The 18,394-nt window shown below is 43.9% G+C and overlaps 1 protein-coding gene across 2 annotated transcripts in view; it reads left to right on the top strand.

Moving 5' to 3' along the window:
• The window catches only part of LOC124577539 (EF-hand calcium-binding domain-containing protein 4A-like), a 797,374-nt gene that overhangs the window by 693,165 nt on the left and 85,815 nt on the right, over positions 1-18,394 (top strand). For both annotated transcript variants that reach the window (XM_047131228.1, XM_047131239.1), the window contains one exon: positions 10,282-10,393. In XM_047131228.1, coding sequence (XP_046987184.1) covers positions 10,282-10,393 — 112 coding nt within the window. The remainder of the gene's footprint in view (positions 1-10,281; positions 10,394-18,394) is intronic.

Here is an 18,394-nt window from a genome sequence, read left to right as displayed (position 1 = left end):
GGGGGCGACAACAGCCTTCCCAACAGGCGACGAGACGGCGCGCACGGCGACGGCAGAGGTCGTTGACTTACCTCACCTCTTCCTGCGTCTGCAGTGTCACGTACCGAAAATACTCCCGCACGTATCCTGCCGTTAGTCAGCTATTCAGGCCAGCTTGCGAGCTTAGCAAACCAGTTCCGTCGCAGCGAGCAATCGACGGGGTTATTTCAGTATTGCTTCGCTGTGGGCTCCGACACCACCTTCCAGGACAGCGCGTCGCCTCCTCTGTTTAGACTAAAAGATAAGATAATGCCAAGACGTTACTTTGTATTTCTGTCCTTACCGGACATAGAAATTTACTGTACAGTTTTATCGTTGGAACTTCTCCTGTGAAATATGACTGTAAGGCATTTTGAAAGTGTTTGCTTTCACGTCATAACCTATTGTGCGACTTTATTATCAAACCCAAGAATTAAGGAGCTATCAAATGTTTATTTATTCCAGTCTTTGGTCAGCATATAACGTCCTTCGACGATGACCGGTTTCAGTCAGTAATGACCATCTTCAGATCTGTTCTACACCATATCCTAATGTGATAAAGCCGTAATGGCATCTTCAGAACATATAAATACACTCAATACACTTTTGACGATGCCATTACGGCTTTGTCACAATATGACATGGTGTAGAACAGATCTGAAGATGGTCATTACTGACTGAAACCGGTCATCACCAAAGGACTTCATATTGTGACCAAAGACTGGAGTAAATAAACATTTGACAGTAGCTGGATCACTGTTCGTATTCGCGACTATGTCCCAGCTTGTAAAATTTAGGAACTTATTTTACGTTGAACTTTACTCAGGCTTCACGATTTTGCACGCCTTCAAAGAGTGTTGTGCTGTTACATACCAGTTGAAGATTTTCACTTCTTGAGGAACTTATTTATTTTTTGATTCAGGAACTTTAATTTGTTCGCCAGTGAAGAACTGTTGTTTATTTTTCACTTGCTTAATTTGGGACGTCGAGGAACTTTACTACCATAGTATATAGAAGACTTAGTTAAAGTTGTGTTCGGGGAATAAACTTATTACGTGTATATTTTGGACTGCCTGTCTCTCTAGTGCCTGAAATATTACCCCGATTTATTACACTTATTATACTTGTTTAGGTGGGTACTACGACCTCTCAAAATATTCAAAACTTTTGATTAACGGCCCTGTATAAGTTGAGCAGAGGCGAATGGGGAATTATTCTAGCGACAACATGGGGCACAAATAAACACACTGCACTTTGACAAAGGGCAGATTGTTATTGGCCAGGAGCAGAAAACGAGCATCGAGGAAACGGTAAAAGGGTCAGCTGTTCACTGGCTAGTGTCGTAAGTGTTGTGTCTAGACAAGACAGTCTAGACACAATGAGAGGAAGCCGAAAGGCACGCGCTTAAACTCACGCAGGCTGGCGTGAGGTCTGAAACAGGATACGTAATGAATGCTATAAAGAAAAGTACGAGTACGTAGCTGCTGGAATACTTAACTTTAATCCATAATTGTATAACATCGCTCTTGTACAGATATAATCTCCATTTCAATATACTTGGTGATGGCGCCTTGCTAGGTCGTAGCAAATGACTTAGCTGAAGGCTATGCTAACTATCGTCTTGGCAAATGAGAGCGTGATTGTCAGTGAACCATGGCTAGCAACGTCGGCTGTACAACTGGGGCGAGTGCTAGTACGTCTCTCTAGACCTGCCGTGTGGTGGCGCTCGGTCTGCTATCACTGACAGTGGCGACACGCGGGTCCGACGTATACTAATGGACCGCGGCCGATTTAAAGGCTACCACCTAGCAAGTGTGGTGTCTGGCGGTGACACCACAGTAAGCATCTGTGGAAAATGGCTGAACAAGGTGACAAAATGTTGGACGTCCACACCTCATCACGCAGTATAGACGGCGATCTGTGGAAGATGTGGCGACAGAATATCTCTTGAAGATGTGGCGGTAGAATACAATGATGTCTAACGGCTTCTAGAGACAACAAAAATTCGATTTTCAATACTTAGCGTAGTTATGGATCGCATTTAAAAATGGTTCAAATGGCTCTGAGCACTATGGGACTTAACATCTGAGGTCATCAGTCCCCTAGAACTTAGAACTACTTAAACCTAACTAACCTAAGGATACCACACGCATCCATGCCCGAGGCAGGATTCGAACCTGCGACCGTAGCAGTCGCGCGGTTCCGGACTGAAGCGCCTAGAACCGGTCGGCCACCGCGGGCGGTGATCGCATTTAAAAATGCCGGTGCCGGTACAAGCGTTTCGAACCCTACCTCTGAGTGCACGTAGCTGAACAGGGGATTCAGTAGCGGACTAGCGCTGTACAACAGTCTTGAGGAGTAGCACGGTGGCTGCGTCATCAAATGGCTGCGAGTCCAGGGTGGGTGGCAGGTCCGTGTAGGCCCAGAGAGAAGCAGCTATCATAATCAACTCGTACATCAGCACTGCGTCCATATGGGGAGATGCGATCCCCCCTCTTCCCAGTCCCACAGAAAGAAGGCTGGCAGCCGGCCGGGAGATTCCTAGCGACCATCCAGCTGGCAACAACTCGTCCCAGTTGGGTGAGCCGCAGCACCGTCGTCAGCGACGCATGGAGACGGACAGAAAGTTTGCAGACGTAGCCCAACCCTCTATGAATGACCACATGTGGGTGACAGAAGCGTGCAGCGAGGAAGCACGCCCACCGGCTTGTCGGAAGGCGGCTGCCGTGTCCGGGGTGGGACCCACTGCCCCTGGGCAGGACTCTGGCTGCTGCTGGAGTGAGCTGGGAAGACCCACTGCGCTGCGTCACCAAGTCTGGAAGGCGGACTCAACACATGAATCTGGTACTGCGACAGAGACTCGAACCCAAGGCTGCCGTTGGCGGCTCCATGTTGCCTCCCCGTCCGGTTTAACCCCATTTCCCTGGAAGGTTGGTGCGCAGCGAATGAATCTGCTACAAAAGCAACAGCTATCGCACCTGTTATACCTGTGCGTCGATTCTGGTGAAGCAGTCAGCAACACCACCGAAAGCCCGATAACGGAGAAATCCCTTTGTCTGTGTATAAATTACAGCTGACTGACAGGTGACTCCAACCGAGCCTAGCCCGTCTCCTAATATTTCAACAACGTTTTGCCTTAACCCGAATGACGGCATGCCTGCTCACTGACTGCCAGAGGTTAATGCAATATGCCACCGCACCTTCTCTCACTTGAAAATGCTAGCGCTGCTAAACTTGCTTGTTCTCAAGAATCATCGGCAATTGCGATTGCAGCATGCTTAGGCTCATCGAGGTTGGACAGTGCAACTATGGAAACCTGTAGCCTTGTCGGATGAATCACGTTTCTTATTACGCTTGGTCCAGCTACACCGTCATGCAGACAAACGGTTACTCGAAATACAGTCCGCGCTATGGATGCAGATCGGTGGAGGCAGTATTATATAGTGGGGACATTCACCTGGGCTTTGATGCGGTTTGTGGTAGTTGTCAAAAATGTCAGGCAGCTGTGGGCTAGGAAAATTATAATGGCTCTGAGCACTATGGGGCTCAACATCTTAGGTCATCAGTCCGCTAGAACTTAGAGCTACTTAAACCTAACTAACCTAAGGACATCACACATATCCATGCCCGAGGCTGGATTCGAAACTGCGACCGTAGCGGTCGCACGGTTCCATACTGTAGCGCCTAGAACCGTTCGGCCACTACGGCCGGCAAATTATAATGTGTGTCACGTACACACCACTGTGCATGTTGTCTTCCCCGATGGCAGTAACGTCTTCCAGCATGATAACTGTTAATGTCTCAAGATTAGCATCAGGCTGCAGTGGTTTGAGAAGCATGGTACTAAACTTATGTAGATGTCTTGAGCACCAAATCCACCCGACGGAACAAATCTGGAACAGTATCGAGGGCCACTTCCGTGCGCCCAATGGTCCCTAATTTACGAGAATAGTATGACCAGTGGTAGACATCTGTTGCCACATACACTATGTGATCAAAAGTACCCGGACACCCCCAAAAGCATACGTTTTTCATATTAGGTGCATTGTGCTGCCACCTACTGCTAGGTACTGCATACCAGCGACCTCAGTTGTCATTAGACACCGTGAGAGAGCAGAATGGGACGCTCCGCGGAACTCCCGGACTTCCAACATTGAGTGTTACTTACTTGCGTCATACGTCTGTACGCGAGATTTCCACACTCCTAAATGTCCCTAGGTCCACTGTTTCCGATGTGATAGCGAAGTCGAAACGTGAAGGGACACGTACGGCACAAAAGCGTACAGGCCGACCTCTTCTGTTGACTGACAGAGACCGCCGACAGTTGAACAGGGTGGTAATTTGTAATAGACAGGAATCTATCCAGACCGTCACACGGGAATTCCAAACTGCATCACGATCCTCTGCAAGTACTATGACAGTTAGGCCGTAGGTGAGAAAACTTGGATTTCATGGTCGAATGGCACATCACGCCGATAAATGCCAAACTTCGCCTCGCTTGGTGAAAGGAGCGTAAATATTGGACGATTGAACAGTGGCAGTGGGAAAAAGTTGTGTGGCGTGACGAATCACGGTACACAATGTGGCGATCCGATGGCAGGGTGTGGTAATGGCGAATGCCCGGTGAACGTCATCTGGCAACGTGTGTAGTGCCAAAAGTAAAATTCGGAGGCGGTGGTGTTATGCAGTGGTCGCGTTTTTCGTGCAGGGGCTTGGACCCGTTGTTGTTTTGCGTGGCACTATCACAGCACAGGCCTACATTGATGTTTTAAGGACGTTCTTGGTCCCCACTGTTGAAGAGCAATTCGGGGATGGCGGTTGCTTCTTTGAACGTGATCGAGCACCTATTCATAATGCACGGCCTGTGACGGAGTGGTTAGACGACAATAACATACGTGTAAAGGACTGGCCTGCACAGAGCCCTGACCTGAATCCTACAGAACACCGGAATCTTTTGCAACGGCGAATTCGTGCCAGGCCTCACCGACCGACATCGATACCTCTCCTCAATGCAGCACTCTGTGAAGAATGGGCTGCCATTCCCCAAGAAACCTTCCAGCACCTGATTGAAGGTATGCCTGCAGAGTGGAAGCTGTCATCAAGTCTAAGGGTGGGCTAACACCATACTGAATTCCAAACTTGTAAGCCATTTTCAGCCAGATGTCCGGATACTTTTGATCACATAGTGTAGCTATGAAAACCTACCAAGGACTTATCGAATCAACGCCAAGCAGAATAGCTGTTGTACTGCGCTCTATAGGTACATCAACTCGATATTATGCACGTATAATCTTTCGGTTCATTACTTTCTGCCACACAATATCATCACCACTCTTCGATTCTGTCTGCATATCGCTTGTTTCGGGATGATTCCTTTTAGAAAGTGTAAGTAGGCTGTTTAGCTGTTTAGGTTTTCTTATTGGTAACGCCACGTAGCGCTCTGTATGAAAATCACTGACTGTGCTGTGTGCAGTCTGTGGCTAGTTTGCATTGTTGTCTGCCATTGTAGTGTTGGGCTGTTGGCTGTTAACAGCGCGTAGCGTTGCGCAGTTGGAGGTGAGCCGCCAGCAGTGGTGGATGTGGAGAGAGAGATGGCGGAGTTTTGAAATTTGTAATACTGGATATCATGAACTGCTATGTATATTATGATTTTTCAACACTATTAAGGTAAATACATTGTTTGTTCTCTATCAAAATCTTTCATTTGCTAACTATGCCTATCAGTAGTTAGTGCCTTCAGTAGTTTGAATCTTTTATTTAGCTGGCAGTAGTGGCGCTCGCTGTATTGCAGTAGTTCGAGTAACGAAGATTTTTGTGAGGTGAGTGATTTGTGAAACGTATAGGTTAATGCTAGTCAGGGCCATTCTTTTGTAGGGATTATTGTAAGTCAGATTGCGTTGCGCTAAAAATATTGTGTGTCGGTTTAAGCACAGTCATGTATAATTGTTTAAAGGGGACGTTTCAAAATGTATTTTCCTTTCTCATCCTTCTTCATTTTGAGCTTGTACTCAGTCCCTAATGACATCGTGTCAACTGGACCTTAAATCACAATGTGCTTTCCTTCCTCTCATTCTTTTAGGACGCTGACATACAGGTTCAAATACAAATGTTCCTTCTTGCGTTGTCCGTAGCTTGTGAACACATGAGTCGAAAATACAATACCTCCCTTATGACAAGTATAGTGGCTATCGTCATGCAGATTTCAGAAGTGAAACGCGGATTTTCTGCCTCGGTTCGTGAACTGAGAATCGTCAAAGAGCTCGGTTCCCGTTGGCAAGTCTTGGCTGTTTTGCTACATTCCCACAGTTGCGGAGCTCTTCTGTGTAAGGCCGCGTGATGCCCTTGTGAGTGGGTGCCGTTACAGCTGGCAGCCGGCAGTCAGTGTGTGTACCGACCGTGTCCAGCCGGGCTCACCCCTCCATTCACGAAGCACGCCCTCTGAGCAGTGCGTGAGCACTCGTGTCTCCCACAGCCGGATCACCTCTAGTATTTCGTAATTTCAAAAATAGTGAACAAAATGTAAAGACATAGGCTCGTGCGTAACCTTCCTGTCTTTATGTGTGCAGAATACAATTGACAACGAAAGATACAACTGCAGTGAATTGGCTTTTGGTGCAATTCCTATTTTAGTATTGTTTCCATTTTGGATGTTTCAGCGCCAGGCGTAACCACAGTGAACGATTACGACATGATAACAAACATGGTGCCCATTCATTTATTCATCCTTTGCATTCTGCGAGTACTGCCATGAAAATGGTCAAAATATAAATTAAGAAAAGCTAACAGCCAACAGGAAAAGCTTACAGTAACTCGATCTCCCCACTGTATTAAAAATAAACTATTCAATCATTTGTAATAGCCCTGTATTAAAAATAAACTATCATTGAAGTCTGGCTTTAAACCTCTACCAGTGGCCGTATTTGAGGATTAAATTACGGTAAGTCATTTCCGTCTAATATGTAATCAACTGTTATTATTCTGAGCAAAGATGTTTCAGCGCCCTGTGCCATCATCAGTTGCTATTTTCATTACAGTTTCATTCCCTAGATTGTCGGGTACTGCAGCTGTAACACCATCTTCTGTACTTACCTGTTGTAGAGGGAAAAAACTGTGGAAGCACGGTACATGTTTTCACAAAATCATAGTTACAGCTTAAACTGGGAAACTGCCAAATCAACTAAGTTCCGTTTGCTCCTGAGCTTATTTTCGAATTGTTTCGATCTTAAACCACACCAGGTCGACAGAGATCTGTATTACTAAGCGACTATCGATGAAGTTGCCTACCTAGGGGCTCCCAGGGGCGACAAAAATTAGATTTTTAGTACTACGCGTTGTTGTTGAATTTAAAATATTTTAATAAGCTACTCGTTAACAGGTATGATCTTATGTTTAAAACACAGTAAGACAAGTATTACAGTTAGAAACTATGTGATTGTCTTCAGGATGCTTAACTGATGAATACTTGGATTTCATTCATCCAGTATTTGGGAATGAGAGCACTTAGTGACTTCCAGCAGACTTTGAACGTAATTTTAAACCTTTTGCAAAACTTTTTCTCGCTGACACCCGCCACAAAATTGTAAAAGAAAGAACCATTATTGTTTTCACTGCTCATACAGTAAAACTTAAACATCAGACCCGACGCGTTAATTTATGACTTATTTACTATGGACTCTGTTCGTAGCACAATTTGCAGATAATATCCACATATTCTACTGAATGTACCTGAAAAATTATATCGTTGTACGACACATCATTCAGGAGATGTGACGTCATAAACACTGAGACGTGTGAACTTCCTTTTTCTTAAAACGGAGCGCAAATTTCACAGACTGTATTCAAGCAGTGTTTCATACTTAGTGGCTTCCAAAAAACAAAGTTTAAGCATAGCTTCAAACCTTTTCTAAACTTTTTCTAGCTTATGTATTTAATGCCAAATAACGGCTAACACGTTAATTCATTATAGTGATATGATCAAGCGTCATGATTTCACGATATGGTTCAAGCGCTGTGTTGATGTCTGTCACATGTCTGGACGAAATCTGGGGAACGAATAAGCCGCGACCATACATCAAAGATGATTCACCAGCAACTGAGACAACAGACTGGGAAAGCCTTCATTATACAGTGTTGTAATTTTTACATGCATTTCAAAGTTTTCTAGCTTGCTCAGCTGGATAAACCCCCTTATTGCCAAAATTTAAAAAAATCGAAAAGATAATGAACAATAGATTTTATAATCGTTTACTAAAAGAAAACACATTCAACAGCAAACGAGTTCGATTTTGAAAGGAAAGGCCACCTGAAACGGCTGTATTTATCTGGACAGAAATATATATTAGAATCAATAAACCACAAATTCCTGCCATTGGGAGTACTTTGTGACCTGGCTAAAGACATTGATTGTGTGAACCATAATACTTTCATGCAAAAATAAAATATTGTGGAATAGCAGACATTGCCGTTTAAGCGATTTCATCTTATTTGAAAGCCGCAAAGCGAAGTCTGCCTATTCTATGTTAATGACGTAACAATAGTCACTAAGAATTTGAAGCAATGAGACATTGTGTACCACAAGAATTGATTCTGGGCCCTCTGTTTTTTTTCTGAAAGTCTGGATAAACGATTTCTCACTTTCAGTTTCAGAAGATCCAACTATTTTTATGATGCAAGTAAAGAAATGAAAAGTGGTACCAGTCCCTTTACAGAAAAGACAACTAATGAAATGTTCAGAAATATCAACAGATGGAAAATAGACTTATTTTTCACCTGTGAAACACTGTTAGACCTTCATAATTACAGAGCAACAGTCTTAATGGAACTATCAATTTCACTGCCATATACTCAACAGTGAAACTGTTGTGAGTTCGATGGTTCACCTGTAGATAACTGGGGGGAGCAGTGGAAATATCGTGGTTTGTAGTTAACGACGACCAGCAGCAAGCCCCGAACTTCTTTGATTTTAACAGCGAAACTAACTAATAGTACCGTTAAGTCTGGCCACTACGTAACTACGAGAAATGATCTAAAGATGGACCACACTGCCCGTAACCAGCCAGCTTGAAATAATACAAACATCGACTGACAGACGAAAAGTTAGTTCATTTTCTACAAATAAGGAACAGCAGATGATTCAAGAAAAGTGGATTATCATCGAATTTTGACTCATACATGCAGTAGGGTACTTCTCATAAAACTCCACAAGCTATAAAAATAAGGTTCTTCGACAATGACATACAAAATGTAGAAAGCAGTAATTTTTAATTTGAAATCCAATAAACTAAAACATTAGTTAGAAAACATGCTGTTCAGCATTAAGGACGAACCTAGTTTAATTTCGTTTGCCGCGCACATGACCATTGCTACATGTGATTTGAAAATGAAAAAAATTAGTTCATTTCGCTTATTTGCATTAACTGGTAACTTACGGAATCATATTTTGGGGAACCTGAACTTGCACCGATAATTTTTCAAAGTGTTCTATGTGATCTACGATAATTGATTGTTGTGTCAGTTGTACTCGTACAACATCTAGCCGAGACCTCTAATAAAAATTGGCAATTAGGTAACTGTTACACAATACATTATTGTGCTTTGTCGTTATCAACATTTTTCCATCTTTAAAAGAAGTGCGAAATATGAATATAACGTTAGGACCAAAATCAACTTGTGCAGAGGCTTCAAGGGCTTAACATTAGTAGAGGAACATGAGTATTTGAGAGCCTGACAGGGCACATTGTGAAATGTGGCGGACTGAATTAGGGAACATAATTTTGGGCAACTCTTTCTGCTCCACTGAGGGATATCTCCACAGGACCTCTAAAAGTCAATGTTTTAGGTTATTGTGTACTTAGAATTAGTGTTGTCAGACGTTATGCTTTGGTAATGTTGTATAATACTTAAATATATAGCTCTGACTTCTTTCTTCATTCCGGAGACCATTGTCTGCAGAATGTATGGAAATGATTGGTGTATTGTAAAAGTCATTCACGATCTGCAGTGAACGTTCTTGAATATTCGCTTTATTGGCCCGCTGCATCATCGCGAGCTCGCCTGTTGTTGCCCTACTCAGCCTCTCGCTCTCGCCTCCCCTCCCCTGCTGGCAGAACCACAGGTGCTGGAAATATCCCTGGACGGCGTCCTTGCTCGCGTAATCAGCGATTAACAAGGCGGTGTAATTCCAGCGCGCAGAGGCAGAGGCAGGTAACTGGAGACTGCTGCCGCGTGACCTTGACCGCCGCTCTTCTGTTTGTGTGTCCACAGCGCATGCGCGGGGAGATGCCTCTGACGCCGGAGCAGCTGGAGGCAGTCTTCGACTCGCTCGACGTCCACGGGAACGGATACCTCACCATCGACCAGTTCCTCGCCGGCTTCGGTGAGTACCAACTACGTCATTTCAATTGCTTACTGTGCTTTGCTAAATCTCTGCTCGCGAAAACCTCATACAGTTCACTTCCAAGCGCGCTCATATCTAGCCGCGAGATGTCAGCTCCCAGGTTGGATGTGTTCAGGGTAGAACATTTTGTACTTTCCATTCTGAAAGCGATAGAAGAAGGAGATCCAGCCCATTACAGAGCCTTGGTTTTTTTCGAAGAAGTACCAGGCTAGATTGTAGTAGGGCAAAGAGATTCCTAGTTGGGATTACCAACTATGGCTTTTGCCTTAATCCGTGGGAAATCTCCCGAAAATCTGGATCGAAATTGGGGGATTGAAACTACTTTTAATTTCTCAGACAGTGACCCATTCAATATTCAAACTCTTATGAATGTTTATGTGTGTATGTGTGTGTGTGTGTGTGTGTATGAATCTATGTATCGCTTTTGAAGAATTTCGTTGTTTTCAGCAAAGAGCTGTGAGTGAGGCACAGGAAGTCCCAAATGGGAATATTATGGATTTCTTTTGGGATGAACAAGGCCGGCCTCCCGAAGACCTTGGTCGATCTGGAGCATTAGAGCCCTTGTAACTCATTTCTGGGGCAATGCTTTTGTGGGCCTGATGGAGATCCAGGTGTATACATAAACTACTTCTTTTCACCTGCAAGTTGGTTTCGCCTGACATCCTTCCCTTCCGTATGTTGAGAGGTCGCTAACCAACTTAATCGCCCAAGCTGCAGTGAATACAGGGGAAAGGCTTGTCTGTTATGCCTTCGAGGTTTGCCTGTGCGAAAGCGCTTGTGCAGTCAAATGAGAACGTGTGGATGAAAGAGTGTGTTTACTTGTGCAGGCGACCGGGGCAAATGCCCCAAGTTACGCGATATACCTTCACAAGTGATGAATGTGCAAGTCAGCTGCTGCTTTTCCAAGGTGTCAGTCGGTCGATGATGATGTTTGGTTTGTGGGGCGCTCAACTGCTCGTTTATCAGCGCCCGTACAAATTCCCAATCTTTGCTCAGTCCAGTCTCGCCACTTGCACGAATGATGATGAAATGATGCCGACAACACGAACACGCAGCCATCTGGGTGAAAATCCCTGACCCCGCTGGGAATTGATCCCGGGACCCCGTGCTCGGGAAGCGAGAACGCGACCGCGAGACCACGAGCTGCGGACGTCAGTTGTTCTGGTAAGTCGTAATGAGTAGAAAGATAGACAAACACAAGGCGGCGGGACGAAGTGTACTGAACCTTACACTAGAGATTAACATGATAGTGGAGAAGAAACTGGCATATTCAAAACTAATGGAATCCTTGAAAGAAATAGAACTCACTGTCGACCGACTGACAGTAGTTCCCAGTATAAGAACTGGAATTAACTGTCGAAAGAAACTGAAAGAAAGCGAACCATACTTTGAAATCAGGAAGTAGTTTCAGATCAAGCTGTTGAGTTTCTTGGGCAAACAAGGTAATGTTGGAAACTCGTATTCACATGTAAAAAAAACAGCCGGCCAGTGTGGCCAAGCAGTTCTAGGCGCTTCAGTCAGGAACCGCGCTGCTGCTACGGTCGCAGGTTCGAATCCTGCCTCGGCCATGGACGTGTGTGATGTCCTTAGGTTAGTTAGGTTTGTTTTACGTTCTGGGGGACTGATGACCTCAGACGTTAAGTCCCATAGTGCTCAGAGCCATTTGTACCATTTTTTTGTAAAAAAACACAAAGATATTAAAATTAAGTAAAATATAATAATTTACTGTAACGCATTAAATGGCCAAAGTCCGTGTCCTGCCATTCAGATTTACGCGTCTCTAAATAGCTTACAGCACGTTAGATTGCCTAAACCGAGTTTCTGCTCCGTCCCTAATGATCTCCTCGCCGACGGCACCGTAAGCCCTAAATTGCCCTTCTTTAGTATAACAAACTGACAATTGAATACACTTCTCTTTTCTTCATGCATTCTATACATCACATAACACTTTCTTCCTGTGTTAAAACAGTTACGGCGTGTCAAAACTGGATTGTCGTTGAACAGTCATGGTGGAGTTTATGGTGAACCGATGAACTGGCTGCCTAAATCGTGCATCCACAGCAGACGTCAGGTTGATTTGACAGGTAAACCTGTACACCCGTGGATGTAGAGCTCCAGCTACATGTGTGCCGCAGACTTACACGATTCCTTCCTTGGAATATACCCAGCTGTGAATCCTTCAGCGACGACCGCGCATAGCAGGGGCCACATACTCTTGATTCTCTTTGGTACCGAAGTACTCTCTGGGAAACGTAAGCATACTGACCATCTCCGTAGCCGAATGTTTAACGTCCCTGCCTCCCATGCGGAAGGACCCGGCTTCTCTTCCTAGTAACTCCTCAGTTTTGTCCTGAGTGGTAGGGAGGTCTGGGAAGGAGTCTAAACAGCCTCGTAAGGTCAGATCAGGAGCTGCTTGAACTCAGAAGCAGCGCCGCCATCAGGATTCACCCACTGGCAGTGACGACTGGAAGGATTGGCGACACGCTGTCACATTCCCCACGATCATGGATGGCTCCTCGTTATGCCTTGCAGGCAGTCGTCGGCCACGCGGAACAGGTCTAATCAATGAAAGGTGTCTTCACATACGTAACACGATAGTAAACAACAGGGAATATTCAATGACACACCAGGTCCTCTGAACGGAAGTTTCTTCTTTTTAACTTGGAATGAGATCAGTTAAGTAGTCCAACTGAAGATAACGACCGTACTATGTCTAGTTTTACTTCGGCCCAGCTTAGTTCGTTCTATTCTTTGTCATTCCATCAAAATGGATCCACAACTAAACGGAGAAAACACTTCTACTCGCTTGAGAGCTCGATGAATGCGTAAGTTGCATTTAGAGGCTGAACGCTCGTAAGCTGCAATACGAACAAGTTTTCATACTGGCATGTAAAATTAACAACGTCAACATTACCGTGGCAGTTACAACTGGAAGGAACGTTTAGCATTATGACTACCAGTGGGCCCGAACTGCAAAACAAGTACTGGGTACAGTTTTTTAATTATTACTTCTTGTATCCAAAATCCGAAATGACAGCACGCATCTTCTGTAGACTGTGCTCATCGTATCCTAAGACTTACGCAAATTGTGTGGCAGAAACTCGTAATAATTAAACAGCGAGTTACTTTTATTATGCAGTTTTTTTCGGAAAAATGTTTCATGCAGCTCTCCTCGCCAGCTTAACCTGTACAAATCCCTTCATCTCTGTGTGACTATTGCAGCCTATATCCATTCGGCTCTGCTTACTGTATTCGCTCTCCCTGTACAATTTTATGCCCCACACAGCAGCAGGATTTGTGATATCAACCTATCCCTACAAGCAGTCTAGCGTTTTTGATGAATTTTTTTTTTAAATCAAAAAGCTCTTTCCCTTCCAGTACATTCCCAACCTCAAAATCAGTCATCTACATCTCATCTTCAGCATTCTCGTGTAGAATAACATTTGAAAAACTTTTATTTTATTCTTGCTGAAAGGTTTATCGTCCTTGTTTCACTTACATATGAGAGTGCATTCCAGATAAATATTGTAAGAAAAGACATGCTAGTACTTTAAGTCTTCCTACTGGCATTCTGCTCTTTGGCCATCGTCAGTTATTTTGCTGCCCAAACAGCATACTTCATCTACTAACTTTAGTGTCTCATTTCCTAAGTTAACATCCTCGGCTCCGCCTCATGACTACATTGCGTTACATATGTTCTACTGTTCTTAATGGTCGTCCTATTACCTTTTTTTAAGACGTTATCCATTTCGTACAACCGGTCTTCCACGCCCCTTGCCGTCCCAGACAAAATAAAAATGCACAGTCATTCCTTAAACTTTTTGTTTTTCCTGTCTGAACTTTTATTCCTTTTTCTGGTCAGCATATAGTGATGTACACTGCAAGATACAGGCGACATCGCTGGACTTAGGCCTATCACACGACTCGTGGCTTTGCAGTGGGCCCCTTCATTAGTGGTGGTTTTCTGCCACTACAGCTTGACGTAGAGTGCCTAATGAACGGCCGCTGTAAAACTACTGGAAAAGTCTGAGGCAGCTGTACGCCACTTTAATCATTTACATTTTTCGTTTCTACTGGTCGACCTCTTCTCATGGACGAAGAATTGCGTGACGCAAAGTCGGCGGCTGCGTCGTATAAAATACTGTTGTCCTGCTGTGGGAGAGGTGGAGTTCGGTCGGAGCTCCTTGCTGTCCCAAGTGGAAACCGCCAGTTTCCCTGGGCTGTGTGTTCCTGATTGTAGCGATGGAGCCGAGAATCCTGCATCCGGCCCGCTGATACGCAGATGTGCGTCACGCACTGCAAATACCAAGTGGAGCCCGTGACTCATCACGGGACCACGAGGTCAGCTCTGGCAGGAGAGGAACACCCGAAGCCTAAGTACAGTGTGAGTGCCGTAGTCATCCGTAGACCAGGGCTCGACGTCGTTAACTAAACTAATAGTGCACAAATTACTAATTTCACTTCGTGGTGGGCAACGACAAATAAATCGTTTATTCTCGCTGGCGTGGTCAAACATCGACCGAAATTCCGCCATGCCTTCTTTGACAAAAGAAATCTTATTGCCCACGGTGATTTTTAAATATTTTAGTTATCACTGTACGCCTGGTCCCGGCGGAGGTTCGAGTCCTCCCTCGGGCATGGGTGTGTGTTTGTCCTTCGGATTATTTAGGTTAAGTAGTTCAAAAATGGTTCAAATGGCTCTGAGCACTATGGGACTTAACATCTCAGGTCATCAGTCCCCTAGAACTTAGAACTACTTAAACCTAACTAACCTAAGGACATCACACACATCCATGCCCGAGGCAGGATTCGAACCTGCGACCGTAGCGGTCGCGCGGTTCCAGACTGAACCGCCTAGAAACGCTCGGCCACCAGGGCCGGCGGTTAAGTAGTGTGTAAGCTTCGGGACTGATGACCTTAGGAGTTAAGTCCCGTAAGATTTCACACGCATTGGAAATATTTTAGCTACCATGACGCAGAGCGCAGAGAAGATTTAAACGAAAGAAGGCATTATAAATGAAATTAAATCCAAACAAAATAACAATTGCAATAACATGGATGAAAATATACAAAATGGTAAAAAGGAAGAAATTAAATCGAAGTAAGTAAATAAAAATAATTGAAGCCATCTGGATAAATAGTACAGATGAAAAAAGAATGAAAAGAAGAAAAGTGGGAGCGAATTAAAAAGTTAGTACTGTGATTCAAATGACGTGGCGAAGATATAGAATAAAAAATATATAAATTTAAAATAGTTAATTGAATAAAAATAATATAAATCTTTTATATAAATGATAGAGAACGACAAATAAATTGTTTGTTCTCGCTGGCGTGGTCAAACATCGACCGAAATTCCGTCATGCCTGCTTTGATAGCTGGCCGGAGTAGCCGAGCGATTCTAGGCGCTTCAGTCCGGAACCTCGCGACAGTTACGGTCGCAGGTTCAAAACCTGCCTCGGGCATGGATGTGTTTGATGTCCTTAGGTTAGTTAGGTTTAAGTAGTCCTAAGTTCTAGGGGACTGATGACCTCAGATGTTAAGTCCCATAGCGCTCAGAGCCATTTGAACCATTTGAACCTGCTTTGACAAAAAAATACCTTATTGCCCGCAGTGATTTTGAAATATTTTAGTCATCATGACGCAGAGAAGAATTAGACGAAAGAAGGCATTATACATGAAATTAAATCCAAACAAAATAACAATTGCAATTACATGGATGAAAATACAAAACGGTAAAGAGGAAGAAATTAAATCGAACTAAATAAATAAACATAATTAAAGTCACTTGGATAAATATTATAGATGAAGAAAGAAGGAAAACAAGAAAAGTGGGAGCGAATGTAAAAGTTAGTACAGAGGTGTGATTCAAATGAGGCGGCAAAGCATTAGAATTAAAAAATATGTAAATTTAAACCAGTTAATTGAATAAAAATAATGATTAATCTTTTCGATAAATATTATTAAAATGTGTACAACCTATGTAGCCCAGTCACCGAAGACCAAAAAAGGTTGAATAGGAGAAAAAATTCGTGTAGTCGCAAACTTTTGTTGAGTGGTAGGGAAGAGGTCCATTGAAACACAGTTAAAGTCCCCACCGGTCGGATATGAGTGTGGGATTGGGGATGTGTTTAAAGGTCACACATTTTAGGTTTTTTTAATATCTCTAAAACCGCAGATGCTAGCGAAAATGTTTCCCAGTACAAAATTAAACTACATCAAATTTCCTACAGGAAACGGCGGATTCATTTTTTTTTCACTACAATGAGTAATTTCCGCATCGCAGGGGATGGAGAAATGGAAACTATTATAGTTTTAATGGTATAAAATTAATTTTTCTTGTTAAACGAAGTGGATTAAGAACAAATTTTAAGTGCCGGATAGCCGTATTAAGAAATAAATTATGTTCTGTTGTAAAAGGATCAAGGGTGGGGAGTGGGGGATAGAAGCTTAAAGGAACGTAGGTCGCCGGGTTGTCATCATCCGCTTACCTCTTTCATAGGTCTGGAAACTGAAGACTTATCAGCTGATTCCTTGCTCTCTCTATACCATTATCTGAAGCAACTACGTTGTGTTTCACAAAGTTGTGTCAGCCCTCGGCAGCGCGCTTATGAATCGCTACCCGCTAGTGTTTATTTTTCGCAAAGTCCGTTAACACTACAGGAAATAGTAGCTGATAATACTAACACAGGAAATGCAAACGGACGGACTCTACGTAAAACTTTGCACACTCTTCTACAGTGCTACAGGAAAATTCCAGTACGCCTGCCGTAGCGCTCTTCTGGGAAAGACAACTTCCCCCAACATTAGCGATGCTCAGATTTAGTTTACAGACTAAACCTTCCCAGCATTGCCTGTCCACTTCTGCGTGAACAGACAAAATAACCTGACTTAGCTCCTGTTTATACAGCGCAGTTACTGTCAGTGTATTCAACGAGTATGTACTTGCAGTTGTTAATTGAGCTCTTACGTGAATATGCACTGCAGCTGCGCCTCTCAGATGTCTACCACACTGAAGAGCCTGTCCTACGTCAATATTTTTTGGCAATGTCGATTTTATTGTCTCTAGTACCACTGGCCGGGATACTTTTCATGGCGTGAGGGGTTTCAAATTCATCACCCCAGTGTAAGCTCTTCCAACATCTGAAGAATCCCAGGGACTTAAATTGTCTCCCTCTGCAACACCAGTAGGTCACCTACGTGTTAACGAATTTCAGTCAAGCAATGCATACAGCAGATCATTGTTCTAGACTTGAACACTCCAACAGACATACCCACACCATCTTGTAAGAGATACTGTGGATGTGTGGTGATTGCCTCCACTGAGTGCAGCCCACTCTAAAGGTGCCAGCAATTCCTGAATAGGCCGGCCGGGGTGGCCGAGCGTTTCTAGGCTCTACAGTCTGGAACAGCGCGACCGCTACGGTCGCAGGTTCGAATGCTGCCTCGGGCATGGATGTGTGTGATGTCCTTAGGTTAGTTAGGTTTAAATAGTTCTAAGTTTTAGGGGACTTATGACCTCAGATGTTAAGTCCCATAGTGCTCAGAGCCATTTGAACCATTTTGAACTACATACGTCACACTTGCAGATTAAACACTTCTGAGCCGTTGTTTATAGGAACGTGTTTTGCATAAAAAGTGACTTAGCAACTGCAAATATGTACTCAACTGAAAATAAGTCAATTATCTCGTGTAAACACGAGCTCTGTCAAGAGAAGAAACCAGGAAATGCTGGGGAGGTACAATCTGTCTGTAAACTAAAAACCGGGCAGTCCTCGTCGTCCAGGAAGTCTTCTTTCCCGGAAAAAACGCTAAGGCATAGCAGCGGCACAGGATGACTAAGAATCAGTTACCCCTGTGCATTGTAGTACAGTATGCAGAGTTTTACGTAGTCTTCCCATATGCGTTTCTTGCGTTAGTGTTATTAGTAGCTTGATATAGCTACAACTGTTTTCCACGTAGTGTTAACCGATTTTATGGAAA

This window comes from Schistocerca americana, chromosome 1, assembly GCF_021461395.2.
Source record: "Schistocerca americana isolate TAMUIC-IGC-003095 chromosome 1, iqSchAmer2.1, whole genome shotgun sequence".
NCBI lineage: Eukaryota > Metazoa > Arthropoda > Insecta > Orthoptera > Acrididae > Schistocerca > Schistocerca americana.
The sequence above is the reverse complement of the archived record's forward strand: the minus strand, read 5'-3'. Positions and strand labels throughout refer to the sequence as shown.